Source organism: Echiichthys vipera (genome assembly GCF_963691815.1).
Source record: "Echiichthys vipera genome assembly, chromosome: 2".
Taxonomy (NCBI): Eukaryota; Metazoa; Chordata; class Actinopteri; order Perciformes; family Trachinidae; genus Echiichthys; species Echiichthys vipera.
This window is the reverse complement of record NC_139827.1, coordinates 7,182,784-7,202,454: the sequence shown is the minus strand read 5'-3', so window position 1 is coordinate 7,202,454 and position 19,671 is coordinate 7,182,784. Positions and strand designations below refer to the sequence as shown.

Genomic DNA, 19,671 nt, shown 5'->3' with positions numbered 1-19,671 from the left:
TCACTGTGGAGACGGTTTGTAACGGTCACACCTCTCTCCGGTCATGTTAGGGTCGCAGGTCAGAGTGTACCGGAGCTCGATGCCGCCTCTCTGGGCCGAACAGTGGATTGTGTGAGTCCCCTGGCTCAGGAGCCACGTACATGATCCCAGACGGTCGTCAATATTCAAGTCCTCGTCCCAGACCTCGATCTTCAGAACCTCTTGTGTGTTCACCTTCATGAAACAGATTTAAAAATTAAACATTAAAGGTTGATTATGGAGAATGAGCAGTATACCGCCATCTAGTGTCTCAAGAGCAGCAGTCGGGTTGCCAGGTTGGTCAGACCCGGTCCGGTAGCCTACAGGAGACTGGAGTCTGTTTGAGCCTGTTTGAACCCGTCCTCTCCGGTAAATCGCACCATAAAACGGTTAGCAATAGCCATTACAGCTAAGTGAGCATGAAAGTTAGCTTACAGATCAAGGAGAAACGAAGCCATTTCGGCGTGCATTTTAATTTCAGTCCATGGAGTGAATGCTTGGCCTATATTGACTCTGGTTTTTGCCCGTTTCCGGTCACTTGCTGGGACAAATAAGCAGATGCAGGATTGGTGATGAAAATGTCTTTTTCTCCTAAGCCCTGAATTAGACTACTATTTAATATGTCTCTGAGTCCTCCAGTGTTGTGTGTTGCTGTATATTTGCACTCAGCACTGACGGGACACAAAAAGTATCATGTGCAGCACAGGAAACAGAACTAACTGAGAAAAAATAAATAAATGGAAGTTTTTATTTTGTAAACTACATTTTCCTCTTGTCTCTTCTCATCAGTGATAACACATGTTGATAATCGTTACAGTTAGTGTTGATGACGTCGGTGCTGTGATATTTGAACCCTAGGCCTAATTCATAAAATATCTGCACACAAAGATATGACCATATACTTTTCCTATAATCACATAGATAGATAGCGTAGCTGAATTTGACAACCTCCTCTTCACCTGCCGTTAATCCTCTAATGGAGGATCAGGAGGTGTTTCTTGGGTTTGGTATTTTACAGGTGTAGGTTGTAAAATGCCTCACAACACTCTGACCCCCTCACTTTATGGTCGTAACGTTGTTGTAATTGCTCCCTCCTCTTCATCCAATTATTACTGCATCATTATACCTGCCATCGTAACTTTTGTTTGTCTTCATTGGCTAGCTACAGCTAGCTAAGCGCCATGTCAGCCGAGGTGGGATGCCAGATTGAATGTGATGACATCACCTTTGTTGTCGTGGAAATTAAGGGGGATAACATTTTTACTTTTTAACTAGGCTACCCTGGGGTCATCCCTATGTTCCCCTGTTCCCCGGTCGCATACGCCTCGGCCTTCGCTAGTTTACTTCAGCAAGCATGAAGGTGGGCACCACGGAGGGCACGGGCACAAGGGGACTTTCTGTGTCATTAAAACACCTTAAAAAACCTCCTTAAAAAGACCGGAATTGGTTGTTAAAGGTTAACAAAAATGTAAAATTGTAAATTTGTATTTAAAAAGAGATTCAGGGTATCATTGGACAGGACGGAGATGATTTAGTTATTAAAGTACCCTGCTTCCTGCACATGTGTCCTCCTTCTGTATGTTAGACATCATGAGGTGGCCTTCTATTATCTCATTTAAAAAAAAGAATATAAGTAAAATAAATATAATAACTAAAATGTTAAATACTGTATTAAAGCTGTGTGCCTGTGCAGTATAAAGTCATATATATGTACTCAGGACAAAGGGTTAAAAAAGTGCTTTAAAAGTGCTATAGCGTTGCATTAATTTCATAATGTGAAACAATAAAATAACAACCTAAAATTAAACAACAACAATTAAAAGAATGAGTTAGGGGTTAGGGTGAGGGTTAAGGTTAGGGGGTATACATGGGCCTATTTCCCTACCTACATCGGATGCTTTTCTTAAAAAAGGTCCGATGTAGGTAGATGTACGAACATGGGTACGCTCCCGGCTACACTCTGCACACAGATGTCAAATAACGTTTTTCTCTTCTTCTGTTGAGCTGATGTACTGACCTTGCCTAGATCATACACGGCGTTCCACACAGGGTCGTTTGATCGGATTACACGCGTCATGCGATAGATGGAGCCGTACCACATCTTAGCATAGCTGTGAACAGGAGAAAAAAAGAAAAGAAAAGGTAACTGGTGCATTAATATTGTTGATTGACACACCACTTCCACTTTCAGATCTCCACCCCTGACCTCACTCTATTCACCTCTCGGTTTTGCCAGGATAAACATCCCCTTGCAGGTTCCAGGCTCGGACGATGGTCACCACCAGCGTTCCCCTCGAAGCGCTATGGGGACAGCAGTTGGGAGCGATGTTGGGACTGTTCCCCCCACAAACTGGCTCTGTTGCTGTCTTGTTCACAGCGTTGTCTTCTAAGTACTGCTCTATGGCCGCCTTTACCCCCGCCTTCTTTCTCTCATTTGGCACCAGCTCATGCATTGGTCGAAGGGAGTACGAGACAACATCAGGGTAGTCCTTGAGGGTGTCCACCCAATTCATGTAGCCCAGGGAGTCATTATGAGTGAGCGAAAACTCCCCCGACCAACCGACGCCTCCTACCACATCTGTGTAGTGTTGGTGGAGTCCAGAGCTGTACGAAGTAGAGATGTCCTGGTTCTGCAGGACCTTGTTGCAAGACTGATGACTACCGGATAATTTCACCTTCCCCAGGCCTACAGACATACCCAGTGACAAGCAGGAGTGGACCTAGAGGACAGGAGGGAAAATAAGATGATAGTCACCTTGAAAGCAGAACTCAAGTCGGGGTGAAGGATGGTTACTGCGGACGAGTGCTACATGTACCTCACTTGAGGAGAGTCCATTCATCGAAGACAAACAGGTTCGTGCAGCCGTGACTCGCCTAAGTCGCCCCCCAAGGTTAACCTGAAATGAAGTACAATGCTTTTGAGACAAAGAAAAATGGCGTTTTTTAAATTTGTGAATGTAAATTAGAATGGTGTGTGTGTTTTTACCTGGCGGATAAAGTGTGTGCCATAGGTACGTATGAGCTCATGGTACTTAGCCCTGGTGGAGGAGTCGTAGAGACTCGGCAGCGCGGCCAAATCCTTACTGAACTCTGAGCTGAGAGGCGCTCTGTGTGTCGTACGGTAACTGAACAGGAAGAGACAGAAAAGTAAATGATCTTCTCACTAAATTATGAAAGTGCTGCTGTAATGCAGGGCTCTAAAAAGTGTACCTATAGTGGATGCAGGTCATCCTGTGAGTGCTGAAGGAGTGGCGGTCCTCTTTGGTCATTTCTGTGGAAAATGAATGCGCAGTGGAGCGTGTTCCTCCCACCTCCATGTTGCCATACTTGCCTATATTAAGGCCAACCTGATAAAATAGATAGATAGATGTTAAATCATAAACACCGTGATATAATGCATTAAAAATATATTCACAAACACAGGTAATAGATTCAAAAGTAATGAGCCATAAAACTTATATATATATAAATATCATGTTTGGGCAGCAACGTGATACAAAATCAAAACAGGAGTTTCCTACCTTCCAGTCATTACTCTCCTGGGAGGTGTAAGTGTTAATCAGTGAACTGTGGACACAATTAACAGGAAATAATCACCAATAAAACTCTCTGGAATCAAAGGTTTCTTCTTTTACATAAGCTACGAATGAGATAACGCTTGGACTTTTGATGTGACTCTGGCGTAACGTGTTATCAAGGCAATAAATGAAGTTGTTGTTGTTTGAACTTTGAGGACATTAAAGAAGATCAGATGTTCACCCCGTTCACATGTCTGCTTACATCTGATACACGCATGTCTTTCTACATCTCACGCCGACGATGTCCTCCGTATCTAACCTGTACTAAAACACTAACATCCTGACACTTATTCTACCCTGTACTAACACACTAACACACTTATTCTACCTGTACTAACACACTAACATCCTGACACTTATTCTTCTCATACACTTTATTCCTGTTATTAGGTTTAAATGTTTTTGTATAGTTGCACTGTCGTTATTTGCTGCTCTGTGTGCCCTGAATTGCCCCCCGGGGACAAATAAAGTTTTTTGAATTGAATTGAATTGAATCAGAGAACGAATCACAAAGGCGTCTCATGGGAAAGACTGGTGCATATTCACATGTCTTGAGGCGCCGGAGTTGTATTCAAATCCGAAAATAAGCTGATATGATACGATACCTAACAGAGGTGTGCACACTGCTGTAGAGGTCGGCATTGCATTTGCTGAACGCACGCCAGTCCACCGCAGAGAGTGGCAGCTGGAAAGGAACGGGGAGACCAATTACGTTTAATATGCACAAATAAAGTATGTGCAACTATTAAAGTTGCTGCACAATTATTGTTTAATGCTTTATATCAATTACTTTCTGCATGACGTGGCCTTGCAAAGGGTTGGAGCAGAGGGTACAGGTGCTATCAGGGGTCAAGGTAGTGGTCGCGTCAATCAAGTAGGCTCCTTTTCGCTGCAGGGTGACCACATCATAGCCCTCCCCCACCAGGTTGTGGCCTGGCACAAAGGGAGCGGCCTGACACTCGCTGAAGTACCCCACCCGACAGCAGAGAGCAGGGGAGTGGTGCGACAGAAAGAGCAGGAGACTCAGGTGGAGAAGGGGTGCAGTTGGAAAGGAGAACATGGCTGGAGACTGGAAGAGAAAGACAAAGAGCGTGCATCAAGAGTGTGCTGTACTGAACCACCACAGAGGCTGTTTTTAGTACTTGACAGGTGTTTATGCGTCTGTCTGTGTGCAGATTTTGTCACTCTAGTGACGTTGCAGCTGTGCAAGACACAGTCACAAAACATTATGTGTGTGTAGATGAGATGAAAATCAAGGCCGAGTTTAAAGATGGGTGTGATCCGAGCGTTATCCGCCACTGTTGGGATCAAAAGTAGGGGAGACCGGGGATGGTTGTAACACTTTCAGTTTCAACAATTTAGGTAAAAGTTACAAATCGCCTGATTCACTTTGCAGATGCTGAGTTTATCCTTATTCCTCATGTGAGGCGGAAGCACCCTGTGGTGGACAAGTACCTGTACCCTTTTTCTTGGAGTGGATATATGTGTATGGGGAGTTGAAGTGCACTTCAGAGAGTTACTGCTTATTAATGTGATTTATTTTTATTTTTTTTTACTTTGTGTGTGTGTATTAAAAAAGCTTATTTAAGGTACTGAGGTATAGAATGAAGTGTAGAGATATGGTGATGTCTGTCAGATTTTTTTCTGTGGTTTGTTAATTAATAGGAAGCTGCCGTTGTTTGTTCTTGTCCTGTGATGTATAGATGTACGTTTCTTATGTGTAAGTGTGAATGTTTTTGTGTATGTTGTGTGTATGTCTGAGCCGGGGAAGACGACGCTGCCGTGGGTGCAAATCGGGATCCTTATAAAAAAGAAATAAAGTTTATAAGGAAAAAACAAATTCTTATGTAAGAACTTTTTTTTTTGTGATGCCATTGTCTGCTTTGTCGTTACACGTGTGACACTCAAATCATGTTTATTTTGTGTCTATGTAGATACACATCATGCAAGTTGTTAGTGTTAATGCTTCAGCTGTTAGGTTAGCTAGTTCATGACTACAAGAGTCGGGTGTATTTATACGTGTCTTTGAATTTCAGCATACTTAGGTGTCGGAAGAGAGTGACAGCGGGATGCTCAACATTTAAAATAGAGCATCAAATGATGTAAAAGAGCAGTGAACGACGAACAAGCACAAACGCACATACACACCAGTCAGCCTGTATTAAAAAGTCATTTAAATCAGAATCAGAATCAGAATCAGGTTTATTGCCAGGCAATTTTCATTACAAGGAATTGGACTTGATTTGACAGTGCCTACATAAATATAACCATGAACACAAGCAAGCTAAACATATAGCATTGAATTATATACATGTTATATAAGTGAGTGTATTTGTATGACCAGTGCAGGTGGTAGTGTGCAAGTTAAAGTGTCCAGTGAAAAGGGGGGGGGGGGGGGGGGGGGGGGTATTAATATAACACCTGTGATTTGGGTACGTTAATATAACGTATGAGTTCCAGATGTCGTTAATATAACGAATGTTGAATAAAATGCTTTCAATATTTGATGTTTTTGTCAGAATCCTTATCTCGCTCTAACATCTCTCCATTAGTTGCATGTATATAGATACTGTCTGCGCATGTGTGTGTATTTCAGTCCTGTGTGTGTGTAATATGAAAAAATAGAGTGAAAATTGAATTTCCCCATTGCGGGACAAATAAAGGAATTCTTCTTCTTTATCTTCTTCTTCATAATGTTACGAAAACAAGCAGGTAAAAAACATTTCCCTGCTTGTGTTAGAGACTAAACGGTGTATTTTCTGTTTGTGTTTCAGAGATAAAATCATTTAATAGCAGACAAACTGTAAGTAACTAGTTTGTATCTCCTACGTCGGACTGAAGAGCTCTTTGAAAGCGTCCACAACAATAATAAGACGACAAAAATAACTTAAAAAACTTCTGGTCTTAGCAAATTTGCAGAAGAGCAATGACCATCAATGAACCAGCAATGATCATGACCTCTGTCTGCTTTATCTCACAGTGGTGCATCTTAAGTTTTTAAGCGTTTTAAAGTGAAATTAAAAAGACAAGTTGAAGGTATCTTCCTGCAACATTATAAAAAGAGTTTTCTACCTGTTTCAAACGCCCCAAAACGTCGATGTTGCTGCTTTTCTTCCAGTCATCAAAATCTGCACCAGTGAGAGAAAGAGCCTTTGTTCTTTGATCAGAAATAAACAGCAACGGAGCTTTTTATCTTCTGTCTGGTTATTTATCTTTTTTTATATTACTGGGGCAATATAACATAACAAAAACTATGGGTGCAATAAATCAGTAAAAGAAGACATGGACAAGATCACAGGGCGGACTCTGGGGCGGCTTTCCTGTAAATCTTCCATCTAAATGGAGCTTATGAGGAAATAAATGAAGAATAAGATAAAGATAAGCCGGGCAGTGAATGTCCCTTACGTTCAGGTTTAAGGAAATGACCTAGGAATAAACTTTGGTACGTGAAAACAACACATAAACGCATAAAGTTAAATAACTCTATTACTGCACTATAGTTCTGTTTACGTCTGCTCATTACACACATGTATCATGTCTGACCACATCTGAATCCGATCACTGTCCACTCATATCTTTCCTGCACCACAGTTCTGTTTATACCTGTTTTAACAGTCTACTGCATGTTTACATCATATACACCCGTTCACAAGTCTGCTTACATCTGATACACGCATGTCTTTCTACATCTCACGACGACGACGTTCTCTGTATCTAACCTGTACTAACACACTAACATCCTGACACTTATTCTACCTGTACTAACACACTAACATCCTGACACTTATTCTTCTTCAACACTTTATTCCTGTTATTAGGTTTAAATGTTTTGTATAGTTGCACTGTCGTTATTTGCTGCTCTGTGTGCCCTGATTTGCCCCCCGGGGACAAATAAAGTTTTTTGAATTGAATTGAATTGAATAATGCTTAGAAGAATGTGTCAAAATAAAAAAGCTCTTTTCTAGAGGTCATTTTCAGTGACAATCCAACAACTTACGATCCTATACAAGTGTTTTATTTAGCTTTGAAGACATTAATACAACAGCAAACAAGTGTTTTCTATGTAAAGCTACGGTGGAGTAATCGCATCCTGAGCATGAGAATAAAGTCTCCTTCTGTGTGAGTTTCTGGCCGCGCGTTCATATGAAAAAAACACCAACACATCTGTATTTAACGTACTGGGGTGAGCGCTGTGTGTCGTGGAAATTTTCTGCTCTTGGTGAAGAGTGAAATAACGAATACTTGCCGGCCGACAAAGTTTTATTTTCTTTGCAAAGAAAAGGTCAATCGACTTGCGAGCGGTTCGAAATGAAGACAGACCGTGAGCATCAGGAAACTTGAACATTTATACCTGAGGGAAAGCCCACCCCTTGACTGTGTATTACATCCTTTGTCTACTGTGGGGTTGATCAGCCCAGACATCCTGTAGTATGATCTAGAGGTCTAGTCAACACAGTTCACACTCTTGTCTTTTCACAGACATCCTGCCGTATAATTAAGAGGTCTGATCAACACAGTTCAGAATGCAAAAGGGTCTGAATACATCATGAGACAGTGAGCGGTTGGCTGTCTCCGAAACTTGAAATACAATTACAAGGTTTAGACATTAAAATACACAAATGGGTAGCAAAGAAAAAGAGATCTGATATCTCGGGGGGAAAGCAGGGTGAGGAGGCCCCTCAAGGAAAAAGGAATTTTCAAATTTACCATTAAAGGAGGCAGTATGTTTTTTCAGTATTTCGAGTAGTAGTACGTAAAAACACAGCTTATGTTTTCGCACATAAGCTTTATTTGCATCAGAGGGCACGCAAAAATGTAACCTGACTCTTCAGAAGGCGTCATTGGAAACTGATTAGGAAAGGCGCTTTCATAACATACCTGGCAGGTGATTGGATGACGAGGCTGTGTATCAAATTCTCGCTAAAGTCAAGTCAGGAAAAGAGGTAAAACATATTTTCCATCAAGTAAAGCCTTCAGTGCGTTTTTTCTTCTCAGTGAAAAACTCTCCAGTTCTGATGCTACAGCAGCATCGAAGATAACTTCTTTAGGAGCCACCATTGTTGTTTTTAACGAGCTCCCCCCGTTCAACTGCCAGTAGTTCCTCACAGGACGCTGATCGGCCGGGTGACTTCAGTCCAAGCCCCCACCACAGTGACTTCCTGGTTGATCCAATACAGAAGTGCCCAAAACTGCAGTTCTCTGAGTGTCCACTAGGAGTAGTTTGCACAATAGAGCAGTTTCTCATTGACACCCATGTTAAACAGGCCGTTTTCACAGCATAATAAAACCGGTTTAAGGCCTGGTACAAAAAAAAAACAACGTGTTTAGGTGTTATCTCCATGACAACACTGAGGGGGGTGGGTTTTTTGTACCAGGCTAGTGTTTATTTTATTGGAGGTTAAAGCTTATGAGCAATTAAAGGCGTGGCTTCTTGAGTGATAGCTAGCCCCCGGCGCTCACTTCACATCGGAGGTAAACGTCAGCCAGATGGAAGTATCTCCCTCCCCCCTACGTCACATACATGCCCTTTTTTGGTAAGAGGAAATGAGGCGGAGTCAAAGTCTGACAAGATGGCGACTCCCGTAGGCCAGTACGGTTGGATCAAGTTAAGAGAACTGACCATGACAGAAATGCTACGTCCATCTTACAGTCTGTGATTCTGTCCGAAGCTCAAACGCGGAGCTGACAAGATGGATTTTTGTGTGGCGTGAACGTGAGATGACGAGAATTCGGCAGCGGTGCGATGTGAACAAAAACATAACTTCTTCAGTAGACTTTACACAAATTTTATTTCACCATTAAGGACCATTAATCTGTAATTCAAACAAAGACCAAAGGATAACTTCATCAAAACCAACATTTAAACTTCCGCCCCAAACAATCCTAATGTGTCAAACAATAAATGGTTTAACAGTAATCAACCACTGACTCTAAATGATTAATGTTCGTCAGTAATGTTAGAAAAAACAGGAACTGTTTTATTTCATAGCACTTCAGTAAATAATCTAATATACGTATATATATATATATATATATATATATATATATATATATATATAATGTACCTCTTAGAAAAACCCTTTGATTCTGTGCAAAGACAACTTAAAGAAAGAAATCAACAGATGTGATATCACACTGATGAAACATCCAGACTGTGTTTCTCACGGCGCCGGTTTGTACTGGTCGCACTTGTCTCCAGTGAGGTGATTGTCGCAGGTCAGAATGTACTGGAATTCGTATCCCCCTCCCTTGGTGGTGCATGTGTGCCTGTGTGTCCCCTGACGCAGGGGCTTCACGCACGATCCCAGAAGGTCGTCGATAAACCTGTCCCTGTCCCAGACTTCGACCTTGAGAAACAAGTGTGTGTCCACCTTTCACAGAGATTTGAAAGAAAGTCAGAATACTCATAAACCCTTACAGTATCATCACAAAATCCGACCTCAACACTATTCATATGCATTTCTACAAAGGTGAAATGTACATGAATAACACAGAACAAGACAAAGAAGATTTACTCACATTGTCCAACTTATAATATTGATTCCAATAAGGGTAGTTTGACCTGATCACACGAGTCCTGCTATGGAAATTGCCAATCCACAGCTGAGCGTATCTGTGAATTGGATACAATGGGAAAATAAAATAAACAAATTAATTTATATTACACTGCTCACTATGTCAGCACCTCAGCCCGCTTCTTGTTTCTCTACGCACCCTTCGGTCAGGCCAAATATGTCTCCTTTCAGACCCCAGGCTTGGATAATGGTCACCTCCAGTTTCCCCCTCCAAGCCTGTTTAGGACAGCAGCTGCTGCCACAGTCTGGCTGTTTCACAGACTTCGTGATGGCGTTGTCTTCTAAGTACTGTTCGATGGTGGCCTTCAGTGCTGCCCTTCGTGTCCAGCATGGCACCAACTCGTATATTGGTCTCAGTGAATAGTGAACAACATCAGGGTGATCCTTGAGGGTTTTGAGCCAATTTCGGTAGCCCAGGGAGTCGTCATGGGTGAGAGCAAACTCGCCCGTCCAACCGGTGCCTCCTACCACCTCAGTGATGTTTTGGTGGATGCCGTACTTGTGCGCAGTGGATAAGTCCTGGTTCTGAAGGACTTTATTGCAAAACTTTATACCAGCAGACAGTCCGACCATCCCGAGGCCAACGCCGAGACCCAGTGATAAGCACTTGTGGACCTAGATGAAAGGCCAGGATGTTAGATGTTTTTATCTGTATTTACTGACTTTACGAGACATGTGTGCCCATGGATGGACGACTGAACGGGCCTTCCAGGCACAAGCCCAGGGGCCCATAAAGTCAGGGGCCCTGACTCATGAAATGATCTCAAAGAGATGCTAAATGACCACAAGTATAACAAAACGAACACAAAGGACCTCAAAGAGACAAAAAATGACTATAGGGATGCAAAACGATCACAAAAAGATGCTAAATAACTATAACACAAAATGACCGCATAGCGTTTCTAATTGTTTCTTTTTCAGATGACTGTCTCTCTTGTTTCTTGTTATATGTATATAGTCATCTAATCAGTTTCAAATGACTGTAACCACTGCAAATATTTAAATTGCCTTGTAAACTCAACCTCAATGAAAAATGAGGGTAACCTCAATGTCTCTCGAGAATAAATAAAAGTGATAATAATAATAATAATAATAATAATAATAATAATAAAGAAACAACGACAAAGACACTCAAATGATTTAAAGTATATGAATAATGACCACAGAAATACAAAACCATGACATAGAAGAACTAAAATAGATGCAAAAACCAGCGCAGAGACATACAAAACAACTAAAAATAGATGCAAAAACAGCACAGAGACGTACAAAACAACTTAAAATAGATGCAAAAACAGCACAGAGACATACAAAACAACTAAAAAAAGATGCAAAACCAGCACAGGGACGTACAAAACAACTAAAAATAGATGCAAAACCAGCGCAGGGACGTACAAAACAACTAAAAATAGATGCAAAACCAGTGCAGGGACGTACAAAACAACTTAAAATAGATGCAAAACCAGTGCAGGGACGTACAAAACAACTAAAAATAGATGCAAAACCAGTGCAGGGACGTACAAAACAACTAAAAATAGATGCAAAACCAGCGCAGGGACGTACAAAACAACTAAAAATAGATGCAAAAGACCACAAAGAAAACCATCTAAAAATAAGTGCAGAATGACTACAAAAAGACTAAAAGTAGACTTGGGTGTCTTGTTCCTACGTAGACAGATCGGGGGGCCTCTCACATATCTGTGCCCAGGGCCCCACTGTCTCATAATCCGTCCATGTGTGTGCCACTCATACCTGGTCAGAGGTGAAGCCGTTCAGTGAGGACAAACATGTGCGTGTAGATGTGACTCGCCTGAATCGCCCCCCAAGATCAACCTGAAATGAATATAAAATGTTGTTTATACAAAAGTATATTTATTATTTCTGTGAAGTAGGAGAATAGTGAGGTTTTTTTTTTAACCTGGCGGATATAATGTGTGCCGTAAGTCTCTATGAGGCGTCTGTACGGGGCCTGTGTGGAGGAGTTGTGGGTACAAGGCAGTCTCATAAAATCCCTGCGAAACTCACTGCTGACGGGCGGTCTGCTCGACACACGGTACCTGAACACAGAAATACAGCATATTTATGCACCTTTGTATGCACACTTACATGAAAAATGTGAGCAGCGAGGGTCTTCACACTCTTACCGGTAGTGTGTACAGGTGACCCAGTGAGTGCTGAAGGTGTAGCGGTCCTCTTTGCTCCTGGCTGTAGAAAACATGTACGCAGAGGAGCGTGTTCCTCCCACCTCCATGTTGGCAGACACAAACTTACCCAAACTGAGGCCGACCTGATAAAATAATGATAGAAAAAGCAGCTCGATCAAACCCATAATCACCAGGATATAATGAATTAAATATAGTTATCTATCTACTTTAGTCACAACCTCTTTTAATGTAAAACACTGGTGCCTGTTCTGTCTGCAGTAAGGGCAGTGGTTTAAAAACTAATGAGCCATATGAACTCATGTTTGGGAAGCAAGGTGCTCCAAAATCTTCCAATATAGCAAAGTCTGAAAAAACAACACAGGAGCTGCAACAAAACAAACATGATTCACGTAATCAAAGGGTCAATTCAGCCAAATCACAAAACATAGTTGTGGAAAGGACATTCGTGACTGTGTGATTACATTTATGTCACTGAATTCAAGATTTAAGACTCAAGAAGTGTCGTATATCCAGAGGGAAATTATTGTGCAACAGTTTCAACCCCAAGTGTAGGAGTTCAAGTACCTCGGGATCATGTTCACGAGTGAGGGGACAATGGAGCATGAGCTTGGCCGGAGAATCGGAGCAGCGGGGGCGGTGATGCAGTCGCTTTAGCACCGTTGTGACGAAAAGAGAGCTGAGCCGGAAGGCAAAGCTCTCGATCTACCGGTCGATCTTCGTTCCTACTCTCACCTATGGTCATGAAAGCTGGGTCATGACCGAAAGAACGAGGTCGCGAGTACAAGCGGCCGAAATGGGTTTTCTCAGGAGGGTGGCTGGAGTCTCCCTTAGAGAGAGGGGGAGAAGTTCAGCCATCCGTGAGGAACTCGGAGTAGAGCCGCTGCTCCTTTGCGTTGAAAGGAGCCAGTTGAGGTGGTTCAGGATCATCTAGTAAGGATGCCCCCTGGGCGCCTCCCTAGGGAGGTGTTCCAGGCACGTCCAGCTGGGAGGAGGCCTCGGGGAAGACCCAGGACCAGGTGGAGAGATTATATCTCCACACTGGCCTGGGAACGCCTCAGGATCCCCCAGTTAGAGCTGGTTAATGTGGCCCGGGAAAGGGAAGTTTGGGGTCCCCTGCTAAAGCTGCTGCCCCCGCGACCCGACCCCGGATAAGCAGATGAAGATGAGATGAGATGAGTTTCAATACAAAGATGGGAAAGGATCAGAGTAACAATAAGCTCCGGTCACTGACAGCCCCCTCGCTCTAACATCTCTCCTTAATTGCATGTATAGGTCCTGTCTGTGCATGTGTGTATTTCGGGCCTGTGTGTGTGTAAAATGATTAATATTAAGAGTGAAAAATTTAAATTTCCCCATTGCGGGATAAATAAAGTACTTCTTCTTCTTCTAAGAGCCGCATGCGGCCCAAGAGCGGCAGGTTGCAGACCCCTGGGTTAGATAAATTGTTCAATAATATCCTTATAACAGATATTATTAATCCGTCGTCTTTTCTCTTTGTAAAGACCGGATACTGCAGTTTCTTGAGGGTTAAAAGAGTGACTGGACATGGGCCTGCAATAATATTAATGCAAAATGTACAAGTCTTTCAACGGCAGCTGTGAAATGTTTCCTACCTTCCTGTCGAAACCATCCTGGTAGGTCAATGCGCTGACCAGTGAGCTGCGGACACAATTAACACTCACCATGAAATGTGTCTAATTTCACATAAACCATTTAACTTCATTTTCTTTTTTTAAAGTCACAGCAAAAACATTTAATACACGAGGTCATAAGAATAAGTATGTGAGTTGAGTTTTCATAATGCTAACTGTTAGTCATATAAACCGTCACTAGTCCTTTAAATTATAAAATTTGTAGCCATAAAAGCACCATCTGTGGTGTGTCTCGCTGTATCCTAGCTGCTATTGACGCTACTCATCATTAATCATGTTTGCATCCATAATGATGATCCTTTTCATGTTCTATCACCTTAGATGTGCTTGTTTCTACTATTCTGCTGCATTAACTGCCATGACAGTATAGTTACTGTTATTCTTTGCTTGCTTGCATCTCTGGAAGTGTGCCAGTCTCTCTGTCTTTTGTCTGACTTTGTCTTTCTCTCTCCTTCTCTTCCTCTCTCCGGTGCAGACAGATGTCCGTCCTCCACAGAGCTGGGTCTGTCTGACGTTCCTGTCTGTTATAGTGAAGGTTTTCGTTGTCACCGTACTCTACGGGGGAATTGTTGGGTCTATGTAAATCATAAATAAGTCATAGAGTGTGGTCCTTACCCACTCCGTAAACTGTCCTGAGATAACTTTTGTTATGATTTGGCACTATAAATAAAACTGAATTGAATTGAGTTGAATTACTACACATAAAGTGTATTTCCGGCGTAAAATCATCCCATGGTCTTTTTCAGCACTTATATACATCAGATAAACCATCGAGACAAAGTTTTTGTGTATGAATTATTAACGGAGAAATCCGGGAGAGTCGCTAACAGCCGGACGTGGCTAACTCTGATTAGCTCAGGGCAGTACGGTGACGGCGTTAAAACGACTTTTTTAACCACTAATTCTGCTCAAATTAACACCAAACCTCTGCAGCAGAACGAGAAGAGTCCTTACACAGAAAACAAAGCACCAACAACGTAGTTAGTGAACCTGGATTTTATTAAAAGAGTGTTTCTTTTTTGTTTTCAAAACACTAGCTAATTACTGTTAGCCACATCCGTCTGTCAGCGACTCTCCAGGATTTCTCCGTTAAAAGTTAATACACGTAAAAAAACTGTCTGTATGCAAGTGCCGCAAAAGACCCTGGGATGATTTTACGCCAGAATTACACTTCTAAGTCATAATCCGTAAGATCTGTGATATGTTGTTTCTAGCGGCCTCTTTGGCGGTAAGATGTAACTGCAGGTGAGCCTGTTCTCTCAGAGCCCTCCGTTGTTGTCACGTTCACAGCAACTATGTGTTGATTTTTTGGATTTTTGCTCTTTTATCAACTTTATTGAAACACATTCACCAGCAAAGTAACTCCAGCTTTATCAGATGTATCGTGTATTTGTGTTAAAGTATTTGAGTTACTCTTCATCCACTGAAAACAGTTGTCCTGCTGCAGATGGCTGTTTTCCTCTGTGTGTGTGTGTGTGTGTGTGTGTGTGTGTGTGTGTGTGTGTGTGTGTGTGTGTGTGTGTGTGCCCGTGTGCGTGTGTTCGTGTGTGTGTGTGTGTGTGTGTGTGTGTGTGTGTGTGTGTGTGTGTGTGTGTGTGTGTGTGTGTGTGTGTGTGGGCTGTACGCAAAATACAGCGGTCCAAACACTGACCGTGCTAGAGCATGTCCCCTGATTTAAACATGCACATTTTTATTTGTTTGGAGAGCAAAAGTTGGACAACAACCGGCTATTGTTGAGGACCATAATGGAAATAAGTCCTGGACTTTATTGTGGTTTTATCCCCAATTGTAAATTTTAAATAATAATAATTATTATTATTTTTGTAATAGATATTTGTGATACAATTAAATAAAACAAATCAAATTGTGGCTGATTAGAGCTTTGCTTGGGTTAAAGATGGGATGGGAATGAATGAGGTCACAAATCTCCATCTACCAATAAGAACGATAAAGGTGTAATTCACGCCTTAACAGGAAACTCAGTGAGAAGTCAGTCAATTACAGTGAACACAGCCACACAGTCACAGAGGTGCAATCAACCAAGCTAACTGAAAACACCTGCGAGGGCGTTCAGAGCGTTTTAAACTCCGTCTGTGGGCAGAAGCATGAAGTTCTGTCAAGCAGTGATACATGAAAATCAGGTTATTATACGTCACAATGGACGATCCACAGAAAAAGGATCATGAAACTTCTGAAAATGAATTCTGGCAATGTTTGATTAAAGTAAAGGGAAGTCCGCCCCACTGTTCCCTCTCACCCTCTGTTTTCACTCCCTGTTCATTTGTTTTTTTATGCTTTTATCTTCAGTAAAGATGGGGTGGAAGTATTGACTGCACTGGATGATTGAAATCCCAAAACGGTGCCAACACTTTGAGTAATGACGACTCTATGACAGAATACCTGACAGAGGTGTGTGAATGGCTGTGGAGTCGAGTTGTGCAGCGGGTGATCGGGCGCCAGTCCACTGCAGAGAGTGGCAGCTGAAAGTAAAAGATGAGAACATGTCAACAATAGACTTTGTTGCTGCAGTAATGTGCTTTTTGCTGATTTAAACTTACTTTCTGCAGCTGATTGCCTTGTAAAGGATTAGGGCGGAGAGTACAGTTGCCACCTGGGGTCATGTAGTTCTTCACATCAATCACGTAGGCTCCTTTTCGCCTCAGGGTGACCACGTCAAAGCCCTCCCCCACCAGGTTGTAGCCCGGTACAAAGGGAGCAGACTTACACAGGCTGGTGGTCTGGTCCCCACTGGTGGTCTGACAGCAGAGAACAGGGGAGCGGTGCGACAGGAAGAGCAGGAGACTCAGGTGGAGGAGGGGTGGAGGTGGAAAGGAGAACATGGCTGGAGACTGGAATGATTCAGAGAGACAAAGAAGTGCCACTTCAGCTGTCATGTAATCATCAATTTAAGAAGTTAAGAAGAACGTTTTCCTTGCAAAACAGACGGACGTGAAAGTGTTCATCAGATTTATCTTTGTATGTTATGTATTAGTGCGTCTGCAGCTTATTGAGTGCGGTGTTGGTAATTCTCCAGGTTTCTGAGCCGTAAAGTAGAGTGGTCTTTACGTTTGAGTTGAATATTTGCAGTTTGGTCTTGAGTGGCAGTTGTTTTCCCTCCAGATATTGTTTACAGTGTTGAATATTGTCCTTGCCTTTCAAATCCTGGCTTGGACATCGTCCTCTGTGCCAACTTCCACTGAAAAGTTAAATTGTGTTTACAATAAGAGAGATGGGAGTCTTTCCTGCTGAAGTGTCTTTAAACAAGACACTTCATTCACGCATTTGGAAACTGAACAGAGATGACTGTATGATGTCAGTAGATCAGCAGCTCTCACCTGTGTGATGTGGCATTATGCTAGATATGCTATTTTACCTATTTTTACCTTGATGGGGCTTTGAAGCGACACAAATCAAATCAAGAAGTTCATATTCTAAAAAGTTCTATTTCCGGTGCATCTTCAGTCAAACCTGTGCTTGTGTTGAGAGGAGCAGCAATATATGATAATGATATTATCCTTCAGATGTAATTTAAACATTTGTTTAGCGAGGTAATGCTCTAACAGCAAGGCAGTAACTGCAGCAGAAAGGAACCATGGGGATTCAACCTCGGCTATTTATTTCACCTGTCAATCAAAGTGACATAATACATTTTCTTTATTTTATTGCTCAGGTTTTATTTTGTTTGCACGCTTTTAACATGTTGAATAAATTGAGTTAATAATAAATAATAAAAATAAACACGACAATGAAATTCCCCTGTTATCACTCCAAAGAGACGTTTCCTCTGCCATCCCAATGCAGTGAGGGGAATTAAACCAGAGCATTAAGTTGTTGGCAAAAGACTTAGTTCTCAATATGGAAAAAGCAACTGAGTTTGAAATCATATTCAGTCAGTCATCTTCTAAAATCAAAAACAAGTTATTACCTGTTGAGTGCAGCGGATGAGGAGAGAGAGTTTCCGCCCTGGGATGCGATGAGACCGTCCAGTCTGCAGCTCAACAGCATCAGAGTGGGTTTGCCCTTTTATAAACAGCAGCTACCCAACACTTACAATGACACGATTGTACAAACAATAAAACAAGTCGCACCTCATTGCTGCAAAATACCATCCTCCCTTTGTGCCGACAAGCCTGAAGAACATTTTTGTGTCTTCCACGGAGCAGAAAAGAAACAAAAAGCTGTCAGAAATACCAGAACGTGAATCACACCCTCCATGTGTCATTCAGGGGCCGGTATCTGACGCTAATTTAAGTTGGTCTCTGTTACAAACTACGTGCAATATCATATACTGTACCTGCAATATCGCTCTGTCTTAAATGTGAAACTATCATACATGTGCAATATTGTTACAAGTGCGATAGAATTTACATTTATCATGGTGTGGTGGTTAGCACTGTAGCCTCACAGCGAGAGGGTTCCTGGTCTGAATCCCGGCTGGGGCCCTTCTGTGTGGAGTTGCATGTTCTCCCTGTGTCTGTGTGGGTTTTCTCCAGGTTCTCGTAGGTGTGAATGGTTGTCTGTCTCTGTTTGTCTCTATGTGCCCTGTGATAGACTGGCGTCCTGTCCAGGGTGTACCCTGCCCTCACGCCCGATGTCAGCTGGGATCGGCTCCAGCCCCCCCGCGACCCCGACAGGGACAAGCGGTTGAAGATGATTGAACGAATACCTATTAAAACCAAAACTGTAACCACTATAGCTTCTCTCCATTCCCTCTCCCTTTCCCATGTATATAGATAATTATTCTTGCATTCTAATATTTTTTATACACCTCTTAATTTCTTTACGTGTCCTTAAATTGTTTCTTTTATTGCTGTTTTTAATTGTACTTATATCGTCTTCATATGCATCATAGGAGTTGCACTCTGATTTTGTTGTATGCCATATAATGATGATAAAGGCTACTCTATTCTATTCTATTGGTGCAGAGGAGACTGGCCGTCATCGACAGTGGGACGGATTCACTGGTCGAGACAATAAATGAGAGTCATCAGCGTAGAAAGACTACATTGCATTTGATTCTGCAACATCTCCTTGATGCAACATGCTCGTCTATGTTCAACACAGTTTATCGTATTTATTTGTTGTATTCTACTATTTTCTCAGAGTGTCTTCATAGTGTTTTATTCTCCCGATTGTTCCCGATAAGTACGTTTACATTTACATGTTTACAACACATTTTCCATACTTCTCCATACTCCTCGGAGGTTTTTACGGCACAGCATTTTATTCAAGCGAAATGCTCAAAGAGTGCAATTAATAACTGTGACCCTGCACCTCTACAGACAGGAACAGAACGGACGGACCATTAACCAGGAGCTACAACAGGAAACAGAAGTCTGTGCTTCATTGTAAACATTCTTTTAAATAAATAAATAAATCATAAAGAAAATGACACTTATAGAAAAAAAATTTAAAAACATGAGAATCGCAGTTGCACGCTCAATGGTAACCATGGTAACCCGACACAATTCTACCTCCAGTTTGATCAGTGTCATATCATCTACAGGTCGGCAGTGTGGCGTTAGAAAACTTGTTTTGATTTGTTTATATTAATGTTTTATTTTAGAAAGTGAGATAAAAGTCGTGAAAAAACACACATTTTTTTTCAATACTCTTTTCCCTTTTTCCAAACTTATCCTGACGTGGGAATGACTCAAATTAAATTCCATACTTTTCCACACTG

At 41.9% G+C, this 19,671-nt stretch overlaps 1 protein-coding gene across 1 annotated transcript; it reads right to left on the bottom strand.

Annotated features, from left to right (window-relative positions):
* On the bottom strand, window positions 1–17,984 carry LOC310963743 (uncharacterized protein; the record flags this gene model as incomplete). The annotated part of the gene is made up of 19 exons (XM_083936661.1): window positions 17,914–17,984; window positions 16,547–16,837; window positions 16,389–16,468; window positions 13,950–13,995; window positions 12,316–12,458; window positions 12,090–12,228; window positions 11,924–12,004; window positions 10,311–10,786; window positions 10,116–10,209; window positions 9,761–9,967; window positions 4,387–4,665; window positions 4,202–4,281; window positions 3,540–3,585; window positions 3,229–3,365; window positions 3,005–3,143; window positions 2,835–2,915; window positions 2,239–2,738; window positions 2,036–2,129; window positions 1–213 (listed from the first exon to the last, which is right to left on the bottom strand). Exons 2-19 carry the CDS (start codon window positions 16,826–16,828, stop codon window positions 1–3), a joined length of 3,117 nt encoding a protein of 1,038 aa, XP_083792787.1. The 5' UTR covers window positions 16,829–16,837; window positions 17,914–17,984.
* Window positions 17,985–19,671: the final 1,687 nt, after the last annotated feature.